The sequence below is a fragment of the Pezoporus wallicus genome, unplaced genomic scaffold (assembly GCF_028554395.1).
Source record: "Pezoporus wallicus isolate ANWC-B61680 ecotype Strahan unplaced genomic scaffold, APGP_CSIRO_Pwel_v1 contig_6814, whole genome shotgun sequence".
Lineage (NCBI taxonomy): Eukaryota > Metazoa > Chordata > Aves > Psittaciformes > Psittacidae > Pezoporus > Pezoporus wallicus.
The window spans coordinates 1,983,432-2,008,043 of NW_026639755.1; the positions used below are offsets into that span (position 1 = coordinate 1,983,432).

Genomic DNA, 24,612 nt, shown 5'->3' on the forward strand with positions numbered 1-24,612 from the left:
CAGTGACTTGTTGCCAGTAAGACTTTCCCATCCTCCGAGAGGCAAGCTTTCAACATAAGCTTCAGGTTGTATCTACACTGGATCAAACAGAATTCATATTCATGAGACTGTCTTCTCTCTTGGTGTACAGGTTGCCTTAGCAGACATAAGTTAACTTTGATTTTTCAGGACATTGGTTTTCTGTATTTTATAATTAATACCTTGAAAGCTCTGACCTAAGAAGAGGTGGTGGTGGGTTTTTATTGGCTAGAAGAGTCAGGGAAAGAAGAACTTCTTGCTGCAGGAGGGAGAGTGCAAGAGAACTGCATACTTGCATTTTAGCATACATTTGCACATCTGTGGAGTTCCAGAGGCATCCAGTATTCCCTCTGCACTGCTGATAGTTGTCCTTCCTCAGCCATTTCAAAAAGTTTGCTCTTCAGCCTTGTCCCCAGATTCCTTCATGTTGTTACCTAGCTCCTGGAATGGCACTGGAAGAGGCAGCAGCATAGGCAGGGTTTTGGAGGCTGCTGTTCCTTGTCTGTGTTGCAGAAGTACCATAAGAACATATGTAAGTTAGTGGACCGTTGTCATTTGTTTAGTACTGGTGCTATTACCAGAGTCATTTAAGCTATGATGTTAAAAAAGAGCATCTTTCTGTAGGAAAGAGTGATGTAGGCAGAGCCTTGCAAGGGGATTTGGCCTATTAGGAAGTATTGAAAAGAGCTATTAAAATGTCCTGAAAATACAAATAATGGTGAACAGACGTCTTGAATTCTGAGTCTTTAACAACACACAGAACCAGCAGTTGTTTGCATATTGTCTATTCAAGGCCTGTATTTTTCTGCATGTTACCATGTCTTTACTAGCTGGAGACTGCTGCAGAGAGGCAGCACAGAGGTGGGCAAGGAAAACGAGCACTATGAGAGTAACACACCACACTCCACACTTGAAGTGACCTTTTAAAGTCACAGTAATATTGTTAAATTGCTATAGCTAAATGAGGTTTGGTATTAAGATACCAGCCAATGGATCGGCTAGCAAGGGGCTCCACTTGAAGACCTGGGAGTTCTGTACTGTTTCCATCCATGTAAAGTGTCTATGTATTGTCTTCCTCTACAGAAAGATCTAGCTCTTAATACAGCAAGTGCAGGAGAGGTTACTGCTGATTAATTCACCTAGGTGTTTCAAAAGTCAGATTTCAGGTTGATGCAGTTAATTATACCCACCCCCCACCACCCCTCAACATAGATGTAGTCACAGTCCTGATGAGATTTGCACAGAAGACTGCATTAAAGTATCAGAAGTATTTTTAAGACCTGTTTTACTGCTCAGAGTTCCCAGTTAGGCAATGTGATTATGGTACTTTGTCATTTAATTCCTGTTTGTTCTTTCTTTCCTTTGCTGACGTATTCTGTAACAAAGTACCTTATAATAAAGCTACTTTTGTTGTTCCTCTGTGTGAAGTTCACATGGACCTCTAACCTGATCCTTGGTATCAAAATTGATACTCAAGTCTTCGGCTTGTTCTGTTTTGCCATGACTGTTTGTATGTTTAAGTTAGAGATAACTGGGACATCAAAATATGCATGAACAGAATAGGTAAAAATGTTAAGACTGGCTTATGCTCTATGAATGACTAATATGTATTTTTAATGCCTTAATAGTTAGGAATTCAGTAAGATCAAAGTAACAGTTCTGAAAGATGCAGGGTTTTTAAAGTTTATGTGTGTGTGCATAGTTGTTGAGGAGTGAGTTTGGTGTCTTTAAATTTGCACTTCTTGGATTCTGCTGGGTAAGGGACTGACAAGTTAATGGATTGCTTTAAATAATGATGCCAATGTCAGCTTGAAATATCTCCAAATGAAAATATTGAGCAGAATAAGTATACCCTTTTCCCTGTTTGTAATCAGAAAATGCCTCGTGTTGGAGACCATATTCATTAATGCAACCTTAAACTTATGTTTGGCTTAAGTATAGTGCACAAATGCAAAGCCTGAAGGAAAAAACAGTTTGGTGGCAGTTCACGCTCCCACTAAAGACATGTACTTAAAATGTCCACAGCTTTCTCATCCCTGTTGGTTTCTTTGAGTGCTTTAATTGTACTTCATGCTTCAAATCTATTGCTGATTCTCTTTTTCTTTTTTCCCTTCTCTGTTTTCTTTCAGAAAGATGAGGTGTACCTCAACCTGGTGCTGGACTATGTTCCTGAAACAGTATACAGAGTTGCCAGACATTATAGTCGGGCCAAACAGACACTCCCTATGATTTACGTCAAGGTAGGTAACTGATAGTTGTCGTTAAGTGAAGAAGAATATCACAGGAATAAACTCTGTGGATACCTCTTTCCTGACATAGTTTTCTCACATTTTTAGGAGCATATACATCATGAGGCAAGTTAAAAAAAAGATACTGGAATGATTGTTATGACAAAGGAAAGATAGGAGAGGCTTCAAGCACTCTCAAAGTCTTGGAGTGGGTGGGGGAAGCTGAGTGTGAGAGGAGTTCTGGGCTTTTAAAGTACCTTAGAGACTGACACCAGCCAGATGAGCAGCTTCAGTTTCCTGAGGAGATGAAGACACAGTAGTACAAAGGTCAGGAACTGGAAGAGGTTGTCAGGAAGAATCATGTCCTCTTATCTGTTGTATTACCCTTTTCCTGGCCTACGAGTTAAGAGTTCATGTGCTTCTGTTGGGGGCATGAAGGTCATAGTTTTGTCCCCATTTGGAGCTTGTATGCACAGTGTAGCCTCAAAACCTCACTTAAGTTGTCTGTGTCTTTTGTTGTCTTTTACGAGATAGTTAATGAATAAAATGTCCTTTTTCTCTGTAAAACTGGGACCTATTTGGGTCTTGTAGTTCCATTTCATACAGCGTGGTGACCACAATCCACATGTGAATGATCACATTTTCACATGGCATTAACTTGCTAACGTGGCACCAAAGTAAGACTAAATGGAAATAAGCCACAAATATTCCTGATTCTTATTGATTCCTCCCTAATCCTCTTTAAAAGCCTAATTCTTAACATGATAGTGGGGTTGAGAAAAGAACATGAATTTGATTGTAAGAAAATGAAAGTTATAGAGGTGAAAGCTACAAATAGTAATTATTCCAATAATGAAGTGTTGTGCCACAGCTGTATACGCATTAATTGTGAATGGCATGTTTCTTCAGTATCCACCACTGGAGCCTGCTTTTAAGGTAGACTGAGAGAGTTGGGGCTGTTCAGCCTGGAGAAGAGAAGGATGCATGGCGACCTCATAGCAGCCGTCCAGTATCTGAACGGGGGCTATAGGGATGCTGGGGAGGAACTCTTCATTAGGGACTGTAGTGACAGGACAAGGGGTAATGGGCCCAAACTTAAACAGGGGAAGTTTAGATTGTATATAAGGAAGTTCTTTAGTATAAGGGTGGTGAGGCACTGGAATGGGCTGTCCAAGGAAGCTGTGAATGCTCCATCCCTGGCAGTGTTCAAGGGCAGGTTGGACAGAGCCTTGGGTGAGATGGTTTAGTGTGAGGTGTCCCTGTCCATGGCAGGGAGGTTGGAACTGAATTATCTTAAGGTCCTTTCCAACCCTAACTATTCTATGATTCTATAACACCATCCAGTTTCTACTGCAAGGTCACACTGTTTGGTCTGTTGGTAAACAGCTTCAGGTTTATATGTACCCCAAAATCCGTTGGCTTAGCTTTTGATAAATGATTTATATAACTTTTGTCAGCACTCTTGTCCTAATTGCTCTCCATTATGGGAACATGGGAAAAATTGTCCTTACTTATGCTTTGAGAGAAAATTCTGCTTCAGCTCTTTAATCTTCCTGTCTGCTTGGGACTTCCCATTCCCAGCAGCCTGGAAGGCTGTTCTTATTTTTCTGGCAAAGCAAGCCTTTCTCATGATTCTGTATTTAAAAAGATCGTGTTACCTTGATGTCATAAAAGCTTTTGCAATTCCTGAGCCATCTTGGCTACACAAAAGGCAGATCATACCTCTTTGTTCATGTTTGATTGGTACCTAGGTAGGCAGAGAGGTACTTACCCTAGGTAACAACAAAGCTGTTAAAGAAATGCAGGGAAGCTTTTCTAGTAATCTACTTACTAATTTCTGTTTGTAACTTCTAACATGCTGGAAGAAATTCTTGGAAATGTTGGTTTTGCTGTGGGGAGATGAAAAACATACCTTCTAAATCCTGCGTGTGTCAACTTGACTTCTCAAGTTAGAGCAATCTCTTGCGTTATTTTGCAATACACTTGCACAATACATAGGTAACATGTCAAAAACCGTGTTTGTTTGCTTTCCTTTGTGCACAGTTGTGGTTTTTAAAAACAAATATGAAAACCAAACACCTAGAGCCAAAATTCAAATGATTCTCCTCCCACTCCTCAACTCCTCCCCACCGAACGAACAACAAAAAACAAGGGAGAGAAAAAGTGTAAAGACAAAGATAGTGGTGAAAGTGCGGCAAACATGACCTGATAGCAGTATCTAGCAATTGCACCCAGTTTTAGGCCGTTAAAGGTGAACTGTGGAGAATGTGCTTAGCAAAGGGAAGTGTGGAGGTGCATCTCCAGTACTGTGTCTTGCCTGTAGCTTGATTTTTAAATGGAACCTTGTGGGGGATGCAACAAAGATAAGAAATAACCAGGCAGCTTGTTGTCAACTTTGAAACAGGGATTCCCATGCCTTTATGGCAGTATATGCTATATGACCCTAATTGTATCCAGCAGCTCTTTATTCTCTATAGCTGAAAGCGTGTAGCTCCAGCAGCTGGACATCCTTCCCTTGCCCTGTGGTCTTGCCACCTGATGCTCTCTCGGCTTTGTATCATCTCCTCTTGCAGTATTCATCCTTGCTAAGGGTTTAGCCAGCCTTAGAAAGGGGGAAGAGAAAACTTTCCCTCAACATACTTGTTTGCTGTGCCTTGCATAAGATTATTCTGAACAGTTGGTTTTATCTGCCTTCTCTTTTTGCCCAGAGATTTGAAATTAGAATGAGTCTATCCCTTCCCCAAGAGAAACTGGGAGATTCAATCAAGTGACAGGCTGAGACACTACTGTAGTCCTTGGATGACATTTAGTATATCGCTAATAACTTCATCAACAGAAGGGTTTTCTTTGGTGTTTGGGGTGGTGGTTGTTTGGGTTTATTTTAGTTGAGTGTTTGGATTTAATGGTTTTTTTATAGTTCTTGTTTAATAAGCTGTAATTCTTCATTTCTGTGAAGAAGCTGGTTTATGAAGCAAACTGAAACACTTGTATGTTTTCTGTGACTACCATTATTTATAACTGTGGAAAGCTGCGCAATTACTCTTTTTTGAATTGTGCTCATTTTGGAAAAAGGGCAAAGGAACAAATTTGAACTGCGTGTGTGGGTGCGTGGCAAAGGATGGGTGAACAAGGCATGCAAATACCCAATCATCTTCATAGCACTAACATGCCTTCAGTAGGGTCATCTTTTAGTGTGGGTTTTTGTTTTGTTGGGTTTGTTTTTCTTTTAATAAGGGTTTATGTTAAAATAATTGTTTCCTCTGTTTCTGACTGGAAAAACCATGCCTTACGCGCTGTTTCTTTGTTCCAGTTATACATGTATCAGCTGTTCCGGAGTTTAGCCTATATCCACTCCTTTGGGATCTGCCACCGGGATATAAAACCACAGAACCTCTTGCTGGACCCTGATACAGCTGTTCTAAAACTCTGCGACTTCGGAAGGTAAGTACATCTGTGGGCTGAAACCTGGTAAGAAGAGCTTCCTTCAAAGTGAACCTGGGTACAGCTTTGCAGAGCAGTCCTCTGTGTTCTCCAGGAGGTCCTCATCTGTAGTTTTGAAAGAGAAGTTACTGATACTCCTGTTTTCCTCTCAAAATAAGTTCATGTGAGAGAGAGAGGCATAAAGGATATCAAGAAGGGGGGAATTTAAGTTCAAGCCTCTTATTTATGAAGGCATTAGAAAAATAAATACACTGTCATATAGGTGAAGTACACCACCATGGAAAAATATAACCAAATATTAGGGTGAAATGTGTTTGGGAAAGAGAGGGCAGGCATATTGGTATGATAACCTAAAAAGGCTAATGTTACACTTTATTAGTCTACTTGTATATACACCAGTTGACTTAATATTTCAAATACCATAAGAGGCTCAGGATCAGAAGCAACAATTCTAATTGAAGCTCTTAGTGAGCTGTATCATAGTTTCCCATGTCACATTTATTTCCAGTTTTTGTTGAAGTCAGTCACCTTTAGAGTCCAACCCCCATCTTAGAACTGATACAGAAATTTGGGGAGTCCACATTGAGACAGGGGACAGATTTCTCTCTTGGAAAGTTCTGTCTTCAGATTGTGGTACAACTTTGCAGACTAAAATAGTTAGGGCATATGTGTGAGAGGTCACAGAAGCTGCTGTTGCTAAATTAGTTTGCCCATACTGAGTGGGAATGTCAGATGGTGGCTATTCAAGCAGGACATCATCATGCCTCGTGGCTTGGGAATCTCCTTCTCGGCTCTACCTCTCACCAGTGCTGGAACAAAATGGGAATTGTACTGAACTCAAAAGTAACAATGCATAAAAAGATGGTTCTTCCTCTGTGCTAACACGAAAACCAGTAGGAATTTGTTAATTGTTATTTCTGTGTAGAAAGTGGAAAACTGAGACTTTAAAACAGGCTAAATGGGTGGTGGGAGTCCTTCTTCCCTGAAAGGCTGAAGAACATTTCACTACTCGTGTCTGGAAGGCTGGACATATGATCTGGCTGGCTTGCCACTCTGCTGGGTTTGGTGCTACTTAGTTGAATGTCTTATTTCTGAAAGGGCAGTTTTTGTCTTCCACCTCCTTTCTGTCCACCACATGGGGCTAATTAAGAAAAAAGCATAGCATGTTCATAGACTCATGTTCTGAATGTAATGTGCTCTTGTGTTCCTTTATTTACTTCCAACATTAGTGATTGGGCCAGTATTGTTAGATCCTTTGTGCCTGATCTCTTGCAGTATAAATGAAGCCTTCATGTTAATTGTGGCACATTAACATGTGACTGCAGTGGCAAAGTTTTTTTTTCCCTTGTCTCTTCGTAACACACTCCCTTAAACAGCAGAGAGTTAGAATATTGTGATGGAATGTTCAAAACAAACCAAACCAAACCCCACTCTTAGTTCTGGTGAGTATCCAGAGCTTTTGAACCTTAAAAGGGAACTAACTGTGTTTGACTGAACTGTATTCTGTCCTCTTTTTCTTTGTAAACAAACCTTTGTACCTGGCAAAAGACTGCTGCCAGCCAAAAATCTGACCCTATTTATCACCTAATCTATAGGCACAATTTCCTTGGCTAAGTCCAGTGTAAGGTAGCTGGTGGATTGAACTGGTTTCATGGTAAATCATTTGAGTTTATGGCTTTCATCAGCTTAGAAGAACATGGTACTTCAGTATTTAGGAATTGGAGTGAGTGAGGAGTGCCAGAGCAGCTTAATGTGGGTCTGCACTGCAGTGCTGTAGAACTGTTAATTTCTCAAAGATTATTATTTTGTTTTCTTTACAGTGCAAAACAGCTGGTTCGTGGAGAACCTAATGTCTCATACATCTGCTCTCGGTACTACAGGGCACCAGAGTTGATCTTTGGAGCCACCGATTATACCTCCAGTATAGGTATGTATGTGTGTGTGTGTTAAAATCTATAACAACTACATGAGTTTGTATTCTGTAGTTAAGTTTTCCAGAGTTAAGGAAGTTCTGTAGTTAAGGTTTCCAGAGATCTTGGATACAATCCTCAGAGGCAGAATTTTATTGTAAATGGTCAGGTCACACTTCTTAATAACATACTCGCATTTTGTACACAGCTTCTGTGATTTTGATGCCTTTGTAATTTCCATGTCAGTTACATTAGGAAAGGGGCTTTTTTAATGTATTAAGAGAAATCTGATTTCAAACAAAACAGAAAAAATTCAGGTAGCTCTGCCAAGTAGTTTAGAAGTAGATACGAGATCTCAAGCCAGAAAAGCACTTTGATGACTTAAAACAACTGTAAAGAATGACTGTACAAATATGGACTACTGCCTCTTGATACACTGTGATTTAGACACGTAGAATTCTGCAATGCTACTTACTTGGGTTTTAGCAAAGAGTTGTTTGGGTGGGCAGGGGGGTGAGAAATGTAGCCTGATGATTGGCTTTAAACAGTCTTGACAGGTTTAATGTATTACATACAGCAGTCTTTCTGATTTGACTTACACTGTGAACTTCTTCTGTCCTTTAGTCGTTAATTTTGAACACAAAGAAGGTGACTTTCTAATACCTGGCACATAGGTGTGTCATGGAAGTTAACTAGGGAAGCTGGAGGTTTTGGCAGAGGACAGGGAACAGGCAGGTTTTCTTACAGTGGAGTCCTAAAACTGAATTGCAGAATGAAAAATCCTAAGACTTAACAGCAGTTTGTTGGGTGGTTGTGGGTAACTTCTCAGGTTTCTAGTCAAAGTATTCCCCAGGCTCCCTCTGAGTGCTAGGGTTAAAGAGGCAAGATTTGGCTCTCAAGTTCCCCAGTATTGTGCTAAGCTTTTACCTTGCTTATGGACCTGAGTCACTTAGGCAAGGTTTAATATGTTCAAGAAGATTTGAAGATCATGATTAAATCTTGGCAGAATATTGTTTATAACCAGTTAAAGTATGTTTAGAGTTTGTATGTTCTAACTGGTGTTAGAGGCTGGCTGACTCATTCCAACTCCGGTTCTTTGAAAAGAAGTGTTCCTGAAGACTTACCTGCTCTAGCTAGTGTTTTTTTCCCATTAGTTATTCTTCAGTATGTATTGTAGCAACATTTGTGCATCTCCCTGGTAGAAAAAAGGAGGCAGAACCGTAAGAAGTCTGGGAAAGTAACGGCACAATGAAGATAAAAGGGTAGAACTTACTTAATGGTTGGCTGCTGCCAAATATGACAGCCATGGCCCTTCTCTTCCTTGCCTCTGGATTTTCTAGCTCTCGCAGTTTACTGTTTAATACACCAATTCACCTTCGGCTGACAAGAGACATTTGGTTAGGTTAACATTCTGCTACCATCTGTGAGTTGAATCAGCATTACTGTGTGGTCTGATAAGCAGCAGAGCCCAGGTAGAAGCAAAGTGAGAAGAAGACAGCTGATCCTGGCTGACATCGTTTTTCCAGCTGAAAGTGAATAGATTGGCTCAGCTGCATTATCAGAATGTAGTGAGGCAACTTGTTCCCGAGGATAACTGCGTAAAGGAGGGCTTTAGGTGAGCACAAGCGACTGCTTTATAGATAAGCGTGTAAATTGCTCTTGTTCCAAAGTGATAGTGACTTTAATCTTGCACTGTTTCGCAAAGCTCTTTTAAAAAGTTGCTCATTCAGTTGTTTTTTGTTGTTTCAGTTTTGCTCTGTTGTTCGGTTTCTTCTTACCTGCTGGTCTCTGAAACAGCTATAATAAAAATAGGATTCTGAAGTGAGGAGTCCATTTTCCACTTGCCAAAAACATCATGAATTTCAGTCAGTGGTCAGACTTTGTTGTGTTCTCCCCCACAGAACCACCCTGTTTCCCTCACTCAGGCCTGAAACTTGTACAGACTAGCTTGAAAATGAGGTTCAGCAGGTACTCCTTCCTTCCTGTCCATTTCCCCTTCCTTTTCCTTCTCAACAGAAGCTTTGCATTTGAGAACTGAGAATTAAGTAAATGTTTTTACAGACTTTACAGTTTACCAGTGTTCTGCAATATGCTGGTGATTTTAGGGGTTTAGTTTTGTGATGCTGCTATATCCAGCGGTGGTAAATACCAGGATATTCCTTCATGCTTGTTAGGTAGGCAGCAATAGCACTTAGTGAAAACTCTTCCCCGTTTCACATAGGATTGCTCATCCAAACTCAACCAGCATTCTTCCTACACCAGCCAACAAACACTGATGGGTTTCTGACGCAAGAGGTAGAGGAAGGAACATTTAATTACCAGTACTTTATCCACAGCTCAAAGTATAGGGGACTGTGAAACTCTTCAGTCTCCTTTCTTGGAAAACACAGACATGCTTGTGTTTTCTAGTTCTTGTTTCCTTCTGAATTGCTAATGCAACAGCCCTTTCCTGCTATTGGGTCTCCTTATATATGAATCCACTTATGTGTGGTAGCAGAAACTGAGTTTACATGTAAGGTAGAGATCTTCACGTCTTTGTTTATATACACTATCTTAAAACTACATGAAAAATAAGTGTAAAATATGATGCCAAAAAGTGTTCTGAGTAGAACTTTGTGTGCATTATCTGCAAGGCATCCACTCTTTTCATAACGTTTTTGTTGTTTGCTAACATTACTGTAGGGCTTATGATTAATAACACACTGCTATATAGTCATTATTGGAAGTGCTTTTTAAGCTTAGGCAGTGGCACTGTGGTGGCCCAAGACTGATGGTACAGCCAGCCTGCATCATGACCCTTTCAGTAGTTCTTCATCTTGTTTAGCACTGTAATCAGGACTTGCATTAGGCTGTCTAGCTTCATCGAGGTTGTCTTTTAACACCTGAATTTGTCCTTGCAACATAACTTGCTCTTCAATTAGCAGAAACTAAATTTGGTTCCAGGATGTCTTTTCATCCTGGGTGTCACAACAGAACTGTCAGCTGGTGTTTTAACTTTCAGGATCTTGGTTATTTCGTGAAAGTGTATGACTTATATTTAACCTGAAAGGTACCTTAAAAAAAGCCTCACAGCCAGGGTAGTGTTTGTTGCACTTTCTGTCAAGTACTAAATTGGTGCAGTGCAGTATTTAAATACATACTGTAGTGAAAGCAGCATCAAAACACATTTGTTGCAGTTGATGCCTCTGTGTGTGCCATCCAGCAGACCTGGGACTATAGTTAAAATAATGACCTGGGAAATGACCTGTTCAGGTTTTTAAATAATCCCTGTTGCCAAATAGCTACAAATCCAGGCCCATAGCAGCTCTGTTGTCTACCTGCCTTACAGCTTCAGGGATTTATGAAGTGATTCAGAGCACCCTGAGGAGAAGGACTTGGGAGTGTTGGTTGACAAGAAACTGAACATGAGCTGCTTCGCTGTGTGCTTGAGCCCAGAAACCAGCTGTGTCCTGGGCTGCATCAAAAGGAGCGTGACCAGCAGGTCGAGGGAGGTGATCCTGCCCCACTTGCAGCACTGTGTGCAGTTCTGGTGTCACCAACACAAGAAGGAAGTGGAGCTGTTGGAGCAAGTGCAGAGGAGGCCACGAGGGTGATCAGGGGCTGGAGCACCTCCCATATGAAGACAGGCTGAGACAGTTGGGGCTGTTCAGCCTGGAGAAGAGAAGGCTGCGTGGGGACCTCAGAGCAGCTTCCAGTGTCTGAAGGGGGTCTACAAGGGCGGTGGAGAGGAGCTCTTCATCAGGCACTGTAGCAATAGGACAAGGAGTCATGGGTTCAAACTGAAATAGGGGAAGTTCAGGTTAGATACAAGAAAGAAATTCTTCCCTGTGAGGGTGCTGAGGTGCTGGCATGGGGTGTGCAGAGAAAAAACTGTGGCTGCCCCATCCCTGGCAGTGTTCAAGGCCAGGCAGAACAGGGCTTGGAGCAACCTGCTCTAGTGGAAGGTGTCCCTGCCCTTGTCAGGGGGTTGGAACTGGATGAGCTTCAAGGTTCCTTCCAGCCACTCTGATTCTTCTGATTTTTCAGTGGTTAGGCACAAGCATTCATATCAGTTGGGTGCCTTTATAGCTTGGGCCTTCATTCACGTTTGACTAGGAATTCTGCAAGTGTGTGCGTGTCCCTCTGGCTTGCTGGGCATGGCACGCAGTTTTGTTCCAGCAGCTCATTTACAGGAGGGGTGTTTTTTTGCAAACCAAGCCCTTCGGCTATCCCTTGACAGCATTTTGGCTGGAGCTTCTTCCTTGTAGGTCTGTGTGTGTGTTATGCCATCCCAGAGTATGTTGCTAGCATGCTGCTGGCTGCACTGGTCATATGGGTGCTGCTGCCTGCTGAAAGAACTGTGGGATAGCTGCCCACATTCCCCTGCAGTGTTCTGGGACAAACATAGGCGATGGAGCAGGGGTGGGTGCAGATGTTTCTGTTGCTACGCGATCTCTTTGTATAAAAAGAAGCTGCACGGTTAAGCTTTACATCCATGACGTGCGTTGTTTTACTAGGTTAATGATGGGGCAAGGGAGGGCTCACTGGAATGTGGCACTGCTTTTAGCTAATAAAAAAGTCTGCTGGTCTCCGTGTGTTTCTCTGTCCCTGTGCTGGCGGGAGTTGAGAGTTCCAGAGGGAACGTTTATAGCCACTGGCAGGGAAAGATTGATCTGCGTGGATGTATTGCTGGCTTTTCTTGGGGTGTCCAAAAATAGGTATCATGAAGTTATTCATTCACTTTCCCAGCAAGCACTTAGATGGAGGGAGAGAGTATTTCATCTCAGCAGTCTGGAGCAGAACCTCCTCTGGAGGCGTGCGTAGTTGGGCTGTCTCAGGCTTTCTTGGGGAAGAACCATCACGAGGTGTGTTCAGCACCTGTCACTAAACAGTGAAAAGGGTTTCTCTCTGTCTCGGATGGTAACTTCCAGGGCTGAAAATAAGCATGTGTGTTAATTTACTGAACTATTCTCTCACTTCTTGTAGTTTCATCTCTTCATTGCAGAATAGAGAGAGATACATGTGTATAGCTTTTGTTCCAAACACTGGAACAAGCATGGCTTTCCAAGCGTTTTCAGGTTTCAGCCTAGTTCTGTCTCCATGATCTGTGGTTGCTCAATGTGCAGAGCTTGCACTGATGTAGTGTGTGTGCCCATAATCCAGAACTCTGTTCTTGTTCTGACACCCCAGGAAGTGTTCCAAACAAGCAGCAGTAAAGAGCACTTTGGGCTCTGGTATTTGGCAACCTCATAGGGCTGTTTTTCTGACTCCTGATTTCTTCCCTGCTAGTTTGTGTCTGCAGTTTACAGAGCAGTAACTTTGAGTTGTCTGCAAAATGGAGGAATTCCATCAAGACCAAGGAATAGTGACACAAAGATAAATAGATGAGGGAAAATAAACATAGGTAAACATGGCCTATAAAGTGTCAGATAAAGGAAAGGTTATAATTGTACTAAAGAGATAAGAGCAGGCTTGACTTTCTTCCCTCCCTTCTTTCCTTCCTTTTTCTTTCCATCCTTCTGTCCTCCAGATAACAACTTAAAGGAGCTGGAATGTAATACAATGAATGATGCTCATGCCATGACGAAGAGGGCCAGCTTCTCAGCTTAGAAAGGCAGAATCTGAAATCACAAAAATGAAACTGGCAGATAGGGTATTCTGTCCCAGACAACTGGAAATGGCCATTGCCCACTTGCAGAATTAAAGCTAAGGAGTGTATTTTGCAGATTGTCCTGCTGGATGCCTCTTCCTGAACTAAAGAGAAATTTCTTTTTTTTACCTTCTCTAATGCTGCAACAGCATTCAAAAGCCAGGGCATTGTACAGATTATATTATTAGACAAGTTAATATCCACCTAACAATTGTGATGAGCAAGAAGGTAATAGAAACTTAAGAAAAGTTTTGTAGTGTAACAGGCCACATGAATTTGTGTGCTTAAATTAGTGCAGGTAGGCCACATCATGATGGTATTTCTCTAAGTGTTCTTCAGTCTACAAAAGAGTTGGCATTAGCTGCTGTTAGAGTGTGTGAAAGCTATCTGAAGTAAGCTTATTTGAAGGTTGCTTTTGGCTGGCGGTTGCATTTACCATCCATATTGTTTAGACTACATCTCACCGAAGGTATGGAGAAAGTAACCTTGCCTACTTTCTTCTACTTAAAGTTAATAGCTTTCAGCATTTTCTCCTAAAATTTCACATTGTTCCAACTAGTTTGGCTTAAGGATGATTTGTTAATTTGTTTTCAATGAACAAATCAATGTTTAGGGTTCTCTCTTGCCTTCTTTAAAATTAGTTTAAAGCACGTGAATGATAGTCGTATTTTGCCTAAATTAAATTGCACATATTAAAAAGGAATAGTTCACAACCATGGGAGTAGGTAGTTGCACCAGAAGCTTGCTCTGAAAGTTTATTACCCTATAATAATTTGAGCTGTGACTGTGCTAAGGCAGAAAAGGGTCTGGAAAGGAGCTGTCAAAACCTGGTATGAACTACCTTATCACTTCTCTTAAGTAACGTGTCTTTAAATATAGAATGTAGTACATTGTTTATGTCAAGCTTGAGAAAAATGTTACCATCTTACACCCAAATTTTAGTCCTTTTAAAGGCAATCCCATAAATTCCATCAAGTTCTGCAGAGGTGCAATTTCCCACTTGCTTCCTTATTCTACATAGCTCACGAGAGCTGTAGAAACACCTATGTAAGTGGTGTTTTGTTGCTATCCGTGCTTGGAGCTGCTGCAGTTAGCCTCTGCTCTTTGGCGTTTGTTGAGGATGCTTCAGGGGTTTGTTCACTTCCTTGCCCAGGGAACGTTGCCCAAGTCCTAATTTGGAAGTTGGTGAAATTACAGTCCTGGAAAAAAAAAGTTGGGAGTTTTAGAATGCCTGTAGCTTATTTCAGTGTGTGTTTAAAGTGTTAGCAAGGAAAATGAAGTAGGCTTTTAATAAAGAGTTAGGTTACCCAATTTGGAAGGTGTCACTGCATGAGAGAAAAACTATACAGATTTCCAGTGGATGAGTTTTAAGTTTGATGGTTTAAACCCATCGCAAATGCAGCAAGTATTCCTCAGACATCCCCACCACTTCCCTCATGGCCTCCATTCTTTCTTTTTCTCCTTTGTCCCCCTGTGATGCCCTCATCTGTCTCATGTACCCTCTGCTGTTCTTGCTTGAGCAAGGACCTGCGCATCCTTCAGCTTGTTGGCAGCTCTAGTGTGGCAGAGTGGGGGCGAGCCTGACACATCCCACAGGGATGAGCCCTCCCATCCTCAGCAGCAACACTGGTGCATGCTCTCCCTGCTGTTTTTACAAAGCTTCAGTCATGGATTTGAGTCTTTGGCCTTTCAGACTTCACTGAAATTGACTGGGGAAGTGCAAAAGCATTTAGGGAGCCTGGGAATGGATAAGCCAGAAGAAAGCCAGCTTCATGGAGCAGCCAGACCAGAAGGTCATTTAAAACAGTTTTAAGAAGCCACAGTCTAATTTGAAAAAGCTCATGCTAGCATAGTTTCAACATTTGTAGAGGGAGTGAGTTGTTAATACTGACTTGCACCAATCCAGGGCTGACACTGAGAGTATGTTGTGACAAATACTTTTCCTTCCCATATGTTATTTCTTTTTCAGTGCAAAATAAGGGTTGAAGTTGTACATTATCATTATAACTTTGGGGTACCATTTGTTTTGTATACTCAGTGTAAAGGACTTCACTCTTTCAAATCCCTTTAAGGTGCCTTTAAATAGACTTCTGAGTTACAGTACTCTGACTGCTTAGTACATTCTATCTGTTTCTTCAATATTTGTGAAGAAATCTGTGCTACCTGTTGAACTGTTGTATAATTTCCTCTAAACCCGGTAGGCATGGGATGACATACAAAGTGATTCTTCGATTCATGTTTTTGTTGTGTGAGTCGGTCCAACAGCAGGGGCTATCAGGGAGAAACTTTGTTTAGCATTTGAATACAATTAAGTGTTCTTTTGTTGTCCAAAAGAGATCGATCGTGTTGTGACAGTATCAGCTTTTATTAAATATGACTAAAAGATCAAAATGCTTAATCTGGTATGTTTGCTTTTTTGATACTCAGGACTCAAACTGTGCATTATTTCTGGCTGCTGTTCATACTGTAAGTTGTTTTAGGATAAACCCTGATGCGATGTTTGTACTAAGGCATTATGTAAAAATGCACCTGTTTGACACAAAAGTGAATACCTTGAAAGCTGCAGTTATGAGCAGTTGAAAGCTGCAGTTATGAGCAGTGCTTTTTGTCCACTGTATGTTCCAATTGAACCACATCTTTCTTGAGAAAAGGGGAAGGTATTTTTGCATAGCCCCTCTCTTTCATTTAGAAATGGGGGAAGGAAAGGTCTGTTTTAACAGATTATTTCATCATCAATCTTGATATCCTGAAAGTTTGGGGGTGTCTTGTTGGATTTTATTTTTATTATTAGTGATATCATTATTATTAATTGTTGTTATTGTTTGCATCAGTCTGTAGTGGTTATGACAAAGTGATAATAGGCTGTTTAGAGAACTGTCAGAGTCATTTTCCTTACACAGGCCTTTAAGCATAACTGACAGTGTTATGTATATCATGCTCCCCAATGGCATAGTTTAAATACAGTAGAGGAATAAGGATCTCTGTCATGTTATCTCAGGCTGGAACAGGCCTCAGGAGATAAATTCTCTGGGGGTTGAGTGCTGATGATGCTGTTGTTTTGGGGAGAGAGGTTAGCTTGTAAAAATAGGCAAGGATTTCAAATGGAATCAAGGAAAGAAGGATGGAGGGGGACTGGTTTTGCTCTTTTCTTGTTTGGGGCATCACAGTATTGTAGGCTTTGCAAATCTTCCATTAAACTGATTGCTTGTTTGAGGCTGGATTTTAGTGTAAGGCTTCAGATGTGTGTTGAACAAATGAGGACTTTTTAGAAAGCCTAAATAGTCTGGTTTTGGAGAAGCAGTTATCTCTGCATCTGGGGGCAATACTTTTGCTGTGTTGGGCAGCTTAAATATCAGTATTTAGTGTGTAGTTCCAGCAGATTCTCAGAAACATCTGCTACACAGTGCTTACTGCATTTGCTTCATTAGATTTTTCATTTAAATGAACTGTGTTTCAAAATTAAAATGCTATATTCTGTAGTACATTTAGATACATTCTTAAGTTGCTGTTGTAGTATGTAATGGTCTTATTTTTATGTAAGATATACCTGTAATTGATTATGAAAGCTTTCTTCCTGTGAAGGACTAGCTGCTAATGACTACTTGTGGCTTTTGGTGTACATATGAACATTAGTTGAGGGCTTCTTTTGAGGATGCTGTTGACCTTATCTAGACTTGCAGTTTTGCTGTCCAGCCAACTCTGCAAATGGAATTAGCATAAAGATTAGGTCTGAGTGTGACTGAGTTAGGGAGGCTGTCTCTCAGATTATGTACTGCAGGATACAAGTGATACTTGCAGCACAGGTTCGTCTGCTGATGAATGAAAAATTGAGTCTATTCAGCAGTCAGAAACAGTAAAAACATCAGCCATTGTCTAATCAGTGATTTAAAAACAACACAGGGTTTGGGAAAATTCCCAATTTTCAGAGGGCAAATGCTCTCAGATCTTTTCCCTACGTGTTTCAATGTCAATACATGATGGCATTTAACATTCTTCCCCAGTTCTTAATTGTCTCATGGTTTGATTTCTAAACCTGCTCACCGTTGCTTTATGCTAGGTATCTTTTTTCTAGGAATGTGTTTTATTTTTAGCTGTGTTAAATACTCTATTGAACATGGCAAAGAATAAAGTAAGTAGCTTAACATTGCTGGGGTTTATAGAAATTGCCTAATATGTACCTTTTACTGATACCTTTCCCTTTCCTCTGCTTTCCCTTTTTCAGATGTGTGGTCAGCAGGCTGTGTATTGGCTGAACTGTTACTAGGACAACCAATCTTTCCAGGTGACAGTGGTGTGGATCAGTTGGTGGAAATAATCAAGGTATGGAATTTTAAGTGTTGCTTTGAATGCATTATTCCTTAGGAATCAGCATGAAAGCATGCATTGGTATAAACTTGCTAACATACAAAATTCTGTCACTATTGTACAGGGTGCCGTGTGTAAACCATGTTTTGAGAACACTTCTCGTGCTTTTTTTCAGACCTTGATGATCTTTGTTTGCACCTCTTGCAGTCATGCATAATGATATGTCATCTTTTAACTATGCAGGGTTTTTTTTTCCTCTCTTAAAGAATTGCACTTCCAGTGTGCTTGGAAATAGTGCTTACATACTGAGCCAATATTTATTAATGTGTGATTTTAATTCTTTAAGAATCTGGCTCTTTTTCCTTTGTTGCATGCAGTTGGTACTTGGCTTTGAAAACAGTGTTATTAAATCTCCTTGTGCCAGATATGTAGCCTTCTTCTCTTCCTTAGTTCCTTCCAGCTCTTGGATGTGAGAGGTGAGACAGGGCACTCCTTTTTGCAGATGCAGAATCGAGAAATTTAGGGCAAAAAGATCTTCCAGCTGGTGGAGAGTCTTGTTTTTCAAGTGGAAAGGCCTAATGCTTCAGAATACATAAGATTTGTGTATCACTTGTGTCTGAACACATCTTGATTGTTTTGTTTGGTGAGCTGTGAATATTCTGTGATTCTCAAATTAGAGGCATGGAAGACTAATTCCAAGTTGTGTCAGTTTACACAGGAAACACAAGTGGAAAACTAGAGTTGCTCTCAGAAATAGGGCTGATGGTGGCATAAGTGACATTTTTATCCTTTTGAGAAGTGTCTTGGAGCAGTGTGCTGCTTTCTGCTACACTGCTTTTGCAAGATGTGAGGTGATCCCTATGGACACTTCAGGTGGCCAGAGTGTCAGTGTGCAAGAATCTGTGGTGTTTGCCTTCCAACATGTTCAAAAAGTCCTGTTTTGCTTCTTTATTAATCTCTGCAATCTTGAGGAATTAGATCCAATAATTTTTTTGTAATTAATGGTGAAATTCCTGTAAATCCTGTAAGTTTAAATCAGTGACGAGTGCTGTTCCTCGGGTCACTATTGGGACTGATCTTGTTCAGCATCTTTGTTGGTGACATGGACGCTGGGACTGATGCACCCTCAGCAAGTTTGTGATGACACTGAGCTGCGTGGTTCAGTTGATACGCTGGAGGGAAGGGATGTGATTCAGAGGGACCTTGACACGCTTGTGAGGTGGGCTGATACCAACCTTATGAAGTTCAGCCAAGCCAAGTGCAAGGTCCTCCACCTGGGTCAGTGCAATCCCAGCCACAGCTAAAGGTGGGCAGAGAAGATTCAGAGCAGCCCTGCAGAGAAGGACTTGGGGGTGTTGGTTGATGAGAAACTGAACATGGGCCAGCTTCAGTGTGTGCTTGAGCCTGGAAACCCCTCCGTGTGCTGGGCAGCCCCCCCAGAGCGTGAGCAGCAGGTTGAGGGAGGAGATTCTCCCCCTCTGCTCTCTGGGGAGACACCCCCCTGCAGTCCTGATCCAGCTCTGGGGCAGCAACACAAGAGGGACATGGAGCTGTTGGAGTGAGTCCAGAGGAGGCCACGGAGGTGCTGCGAGGGCTGGAGCAGCTCTGTCTGGAGACAGACTTGAGAGAGCTGGGCTGGTTCAGCCTGGGGAAGAGAAGGCTTTGGGAAGACCTCATAGCATGCTTCTGGTACCTAAAGGGGACCTACAAGGAAACTGAAGAGGAACTTTATGCTTTTGTAGCCTCAGTACAGTTGAAGACATACCCAATTCTGCAGCATAAAAGTTGCCAGAAATGTGAAGTCCTCGGCACAGCATAAAACATGAGGTTGTATTAAATTCTATTTAGGATTCATTTTAAAAAATGTTTTTACAGATGGTGACCACCTCTTCCATTTGCTGCCACAGAATACTACTATTTAAAGCTTTTAATGTTGCACAGACTTAACTTTAATGTTTGCTGGCTGTAGGAGAGGCAGAGCCGTGGGATCTGAGAGTTGTAGAATGGCAGTGAACTTTGTAGGTTGCAGGTTGGAACCTGTGAGCTGCTGTTCGACTACTTTGGAGTTACTCTTTTCAGATACTTTCCTTGGAACTGTCTGAAACTGTGAAGGGCAAAGAAAATGCAATAAACTCCCCCAAAAGGGCTGTAGTATTTATCCACACATTTGGAAACACATGATTTTCATCCCTTAAATTTACTTGATTCCATTGCAGGAGAGGTCAGCTTAGAAACTTTTCTCTTGCTTCCTGTCAGTTCAGGATGACTGAGTCACAGTCACTCTCACAGAACTTGAGCCAGCATAAATCTTCCAGTTGTCTCTTCAGTTGCTTACTCAGCTTTGATTATTCAGACTTCATTTCACAACACAGCACTTGGATGTTGCACCTGGGTATGGAGTTTTTTTTGCGTTAGGCTGGAGAGTAACTTCCAAATGCCATCTCATTAAACTGGTCCTTCCTTCTCATGCAGTTCTTGGTGACATCCCCTTGGTAGCTGTGTTTATGAAGACAGAATTCTTGGTCTGTGTCAGTCGGTACGGCTTGTCCTCCCTGCAGGCTGCATGCCCAACATCCGCAGTCTCTTGCAGCATCAGAAGCATTCTTGGCTTTTGTCAGATTTTGAATCACTTTCAGCAGTCTTCGTGTAGTTTCATTTCAGTCTTGCACGATCTTCTCCATCCAGTTGTACCTGGAGCTTCTCCAGGCCTATGGCATATTTTCAGACTGCTCTGAAAAACTGTGCCCCTCTGGAACCACAGCATCATGCTCATGTGAATCAAGAGACGGTCCCTTTCTTAGCTGCTTTTTCTCTTGTTCGTATTTCTTTAAAGTCAGCCTTTCCAGGTGTTCTCAGTCTGGCTGGGAGAGATTGATCTTTGACTACTTACCCTGACAAAATGATACTCGATATGGGGAAATAACTGTCTTGGAGTTCCATCTGAAGAAATAATTTAACCCAAGTACATTCTTCTTGAATACTTATGCTATTACAGGAGAGAAATGATGTGCTGTGCTTTTTCCAAAGTTTGATCTCAAATGGTGACTCTTCCTCCTTATTTTTAGCTCTTGCTAGCTATTCTGATGTTAGGTTATCCCACTGCTGGGAATATCTCAAGTGGGTAACCCAATACGTTCATTAAAATTCATGCCCCTGCTGGCTTTTGAGTGACATCCCCTTCAGAAATATGCTCAGTTGAGCTGAGTGCAGCTGGAAAGAAGGATCTCTTTGACCACGGGGCAGACTCCTTCATAAATCTCCAGCCTTGTGCATGCAGCTTGCAGTGCAGCAGGAGGTGTCTTCAGGCCTGCCATGCCCCCTGTGAAAGCTTGGGGACATTCCTGCCCACCCCCAGCTCTACAGCACCCTGAAACCATCAGATTAAAACTGGCTGGGGTATCCCTCCCCAGACTAAAGCATCTTAAACCACGATTCCTGTAGGCAGCGGTTACTTTCTTATTCCCATTGCAAAAAGGGAATCTCGGAAGCATATAATGGTTTTGTTTCCAAGATAATTATTATCTTCTGAAAGGTTCCGTTTAGTATCTTTCCCCTCCTCCCCTCAAAATTGAAAAGAGATGAAGACTCATCTGTCAGCAGAAGGAAGCAGCAAGAATTGTCTGAGCAGCCCTGGGACACAGGGAGGATAGGAACTGCCAATCTGTCTTGTGTTGTCTTCACCAGAAATGTTTTTTCCATATGCTGTAATCTTAGAGTATGAGATGCATCAACTGACTTGTGAAAACCAGAGGAAAGGAGTTGCAGGGTATCTGATTAGGGTTTTTTTGGTTCCTCCTGGACTGAGAGATTGTTCTTTGCACCAAAACATGGCGTTTCATGTTCATTTAGGGGAAATAAAATCATCTTCCTATAGTTTTCTGGGTTGGGGGGGAAAGGAGGAGAAAAGATATTAAAAGACAAACTCAATAGTATCAGGAATCCTATCCATGTGTAACTTTTTGGTCTCTGACAGTTTTACTGAGCCAGATGCTAAGTATAAACTGCAATTATAATATATGGCTCATGCTCAAATGTCAAGGTACTATTTTGGGCTCAGTTTTTGAAATAAAGCAAATTCAGTCACAGTAGTTAATGGGGAGAGAGGAGCTGTCTGTTCCGGGAGAATAAGCCGTAGGAGAACGCCTTTCATTTTATTGGACGTGGTCCTGCGCTGTGGACCTTCCTCAGCAGGCTTTCACATGGTCCTCTCTCCTCGCCCCTAAGGGAAGACTCCTGGCATTTTAATTCCCTGATGTCCCCCCACATCACAACTTGGCTGTTCCTGTGCTTCAAGTAATTTTTCACTTCAGGGCTTGCAGGCAGGCAGTGTAAAAACGTTGATGAGCAATTATAGTCATGTCAGCAGTGACAATGGGTTTCTTCCTCTTCCTGATGTATAGCTGCTCTTGTGTTTGTGAATAGAAGAAATCTCTATATTTAGTTGGCTTTCATTTGGTTTGACAAGAGTGTTTTGAAAGAAAGTGTATATAAAATGGGCAAGTTTCTTTTCTACCACAGTCCTCTTGACGTATTACTTCAAAAGTTGACCCGTGTTTACTGCTTCAGATGTCTACACTGTGAATTTTCTCAATAACTATTTGGCACACCTCTCCCAACTTTCTGAAGAGGTGCAGACATGTTTGTGGAAGTATTAATTATGCCATCTGCTGAGCCATGCACACCAGACTTCCTGGAGCACGATTCCTCATAAACTTGCTCTGTTTTCCCAGGGAAGATCACTGTACCACCATGTAACCATGGCTTTCTGGAGGTTTCTGATTTAAATAACCACCTTCCCCTTCTCCAGTTCAGTCATTACCAACTGGAGCTTCTGAACCCTTGGTGTCCCTCTGCTTTTAACTGATTTTTACATTTGGGCTAAGATTTATCAGTATTGGTGGTTTGTCAGAAAGGGCCTTTATTCCACTGGGGCTTACTGAGACCATTGCAGTTGCCCCTTCCTCCTGTGTTGCTCAGTGGTGTGGGTATGGTCATCAATAACTTGGTGCAGTTTTGCACAGTGAAACCAGGTGTGAACAGCAGCTGTCTTTGGTACTGGGGTGTAACTACGGTGTCTTTTGGAGCTGAATATCCTCCTATTTAAATTTACTTGGAAGAACATAAAATGAAGATCTTTATTTGTAATCAAATTCAGGGTTTATTCAAGGTTCATAGGTCTCTGCTTCTTGTATGTTAAAGATGCCTTTATTGGGACATAGTAGCTTTTCTCCAGTTGCTTGATAAACGTATCATTCCCCTTCCTTCACTAACCTGTTCCTGGAATAAAAAATTATCTGGGGAGCTTCATCCATTTACAGATTAATGTCAAAGGAAAACTTTCAAGAAAATACGTGGGAAACCTTTTCTGTTCAGGTTTTGTCCTAAGAGAACCAGAGCAGCGTCTGTCTTCTCAGCAAGTGTATTCTCTAGTTAATTGTAGTAGATATTTCTTTATTTTTACTCAAGGGATGATGGTTCTGACAGATGGGAAGGAGGAGCGAAGCTAGTTCAGCTGTTGACTTCATTTGCAGGAAAGTGCCTGCACAGAAATACCTGAAGGGAAGGAGCAAAGAAGAGGGAGCCAGGCTCTCTGCTTTGGTATCCTGTGACAGGGCACAAGTTAAACCATGTGAAATTCAACCTGAACACAAGTAGATGACATATTTTTAATGTGAAGGTGGTCCAACAGTGGAAGCTGTTTCCCAGCGAGGCTGTGAAATCTCTGTCCTTGGATATACTCAAAAGCCATCTAGACATGGTCTTGGGCAACCAGCTCTTGCCATTGCTGCTTGTACAGGGAGGTTGGACCGGGAGACCTCCAGAGGTCCCTTCCAACTTCAGCAGTTCTGTGATACAGTGAAACCTCTCTCCAAGGAACATCAGCTCCATAGTATTTTCAGAGTATAGCAAGAGCAGCTGTTCCATGGAGTAATTCTGCCCAAAATGTGCAAATTTATGCTTCTCCTTTGCATTTCAAATGGAAAGAACAGTCACATACAGACAGGGTTTTTCTTTCAGAAGAGAGTTTTGCCCAATTTTGCAATAGCTTAAATGATTGCTGTTACTCATCAAGGTTATTTGAATGTATTCCTAATATACTGAAAACTCTGTGTGAATAAGTGAGGTACAATTTCAAAACCATGCAGCTGACAGTGTTGGTTCATTGAAGAAAGGTCCACTGCAAGATCCCTTCCAGATATGTCAAGTACTGGTACAATTTTATAGCTTGTTGGTGGATTCATCCCACATTTGTTTTTTGGATTGCGATTTGAATTACAGACTTCCATTCTTCTTCCTGCCTGTTTTCATTTACCCTATGTTTTCTGTTTGGTCTTGGGTTGAGTTTTTTGGGAAGATGGGGCTTGGGTTTTTTTGGCTTTGTTTGGTTTGGGGTTCTTTTTGGTTGGTTTTTGAGTTTGTTTTTTGTTTTTTTAATTTTTGCTCTAATCTGCCTTCAGTACAGACTGGAAGTACAATCTGACTTTAGAATCCACAGAGAATAAAGTAAATACACTGAGTGGCTGATATAAGTCGCTTTTTCTTTTGTAGTTAACTTTGTGTGTCAGAGGCTGCTGTGGAACTGAAAGGTCAGGTGATTTCTTCTTTCAGCTAGCATGATCTCTCTTTAGTACCTGTTTTTCTAAGCATTCATGAAACCTTCAGCACTGTTACTTAGAAGCCTGTTCTTAAGGGTTGCTCCCTTCCATCATAGAATAGTTAGGGTTGTAAAGGACCTTAAGATCACCTACTTCCTACCCCTCTGCCATGGGCAGGGACAATCATATGGAGTTATAGCTGTGTCTTTAGTGAAATAGTGTATGAAGAGACATTGCCCTTGCCTATCTCATCTGAGTTCTCTTTAAAGCTACAGGCATGTTTTAAATGAAGAGACTTGCACCATGTAGGCTTCTGTTCTGAGCAGCTGTGGCAACTGAACCAGTTTGCTGAATTTTGTCTGTATTTAAAGAAAAACCCAACTACTCTTTGCCTCTTCTCAGGAAGGCTATTAAAGGAATTTTGGAGGAGGAGGAAGAGGGTAAAGAAGGTAACCATGCCTTTTATGAAGTCCTGTTTATACTAG

At 41.5% G+C, this 24,612-nt stretch overlaps 1 protein-coding gene across 2 annotated transcripts in view; it reads left to right on the top strand.

The window, feature by feature from the left end:
- The window catches only part of GSK3B (glycogen synthase kinase 3 beta), a 143,763-nt gene that overhangs the window by 89,447 nt on the left and 29,704 nt on the right, over positions 1–24,612 (top strand). For both annotated transcript variants that reach the window (XM_057416030.1, XM_057416031.1), the window contains exons 4-7: positions 2,148–2,258; positions 5,557–5,687; positions 7,508–7,614; positions 17,449–17,546. In XM_057416030.1, the coding sequence (XP_057272013.1) occupies positions 2,148–2,258; positions 5,557–5,687; positions 7,508–7,614; positions 17,449–17,546 (447 nt within the window). The remainder of the gene's footprint in view (positions 1–2,147; positions 2,259–5,556; positions 5,688–7,507; positions 7,615–17,448; positions 17,547–24,612) is intronic.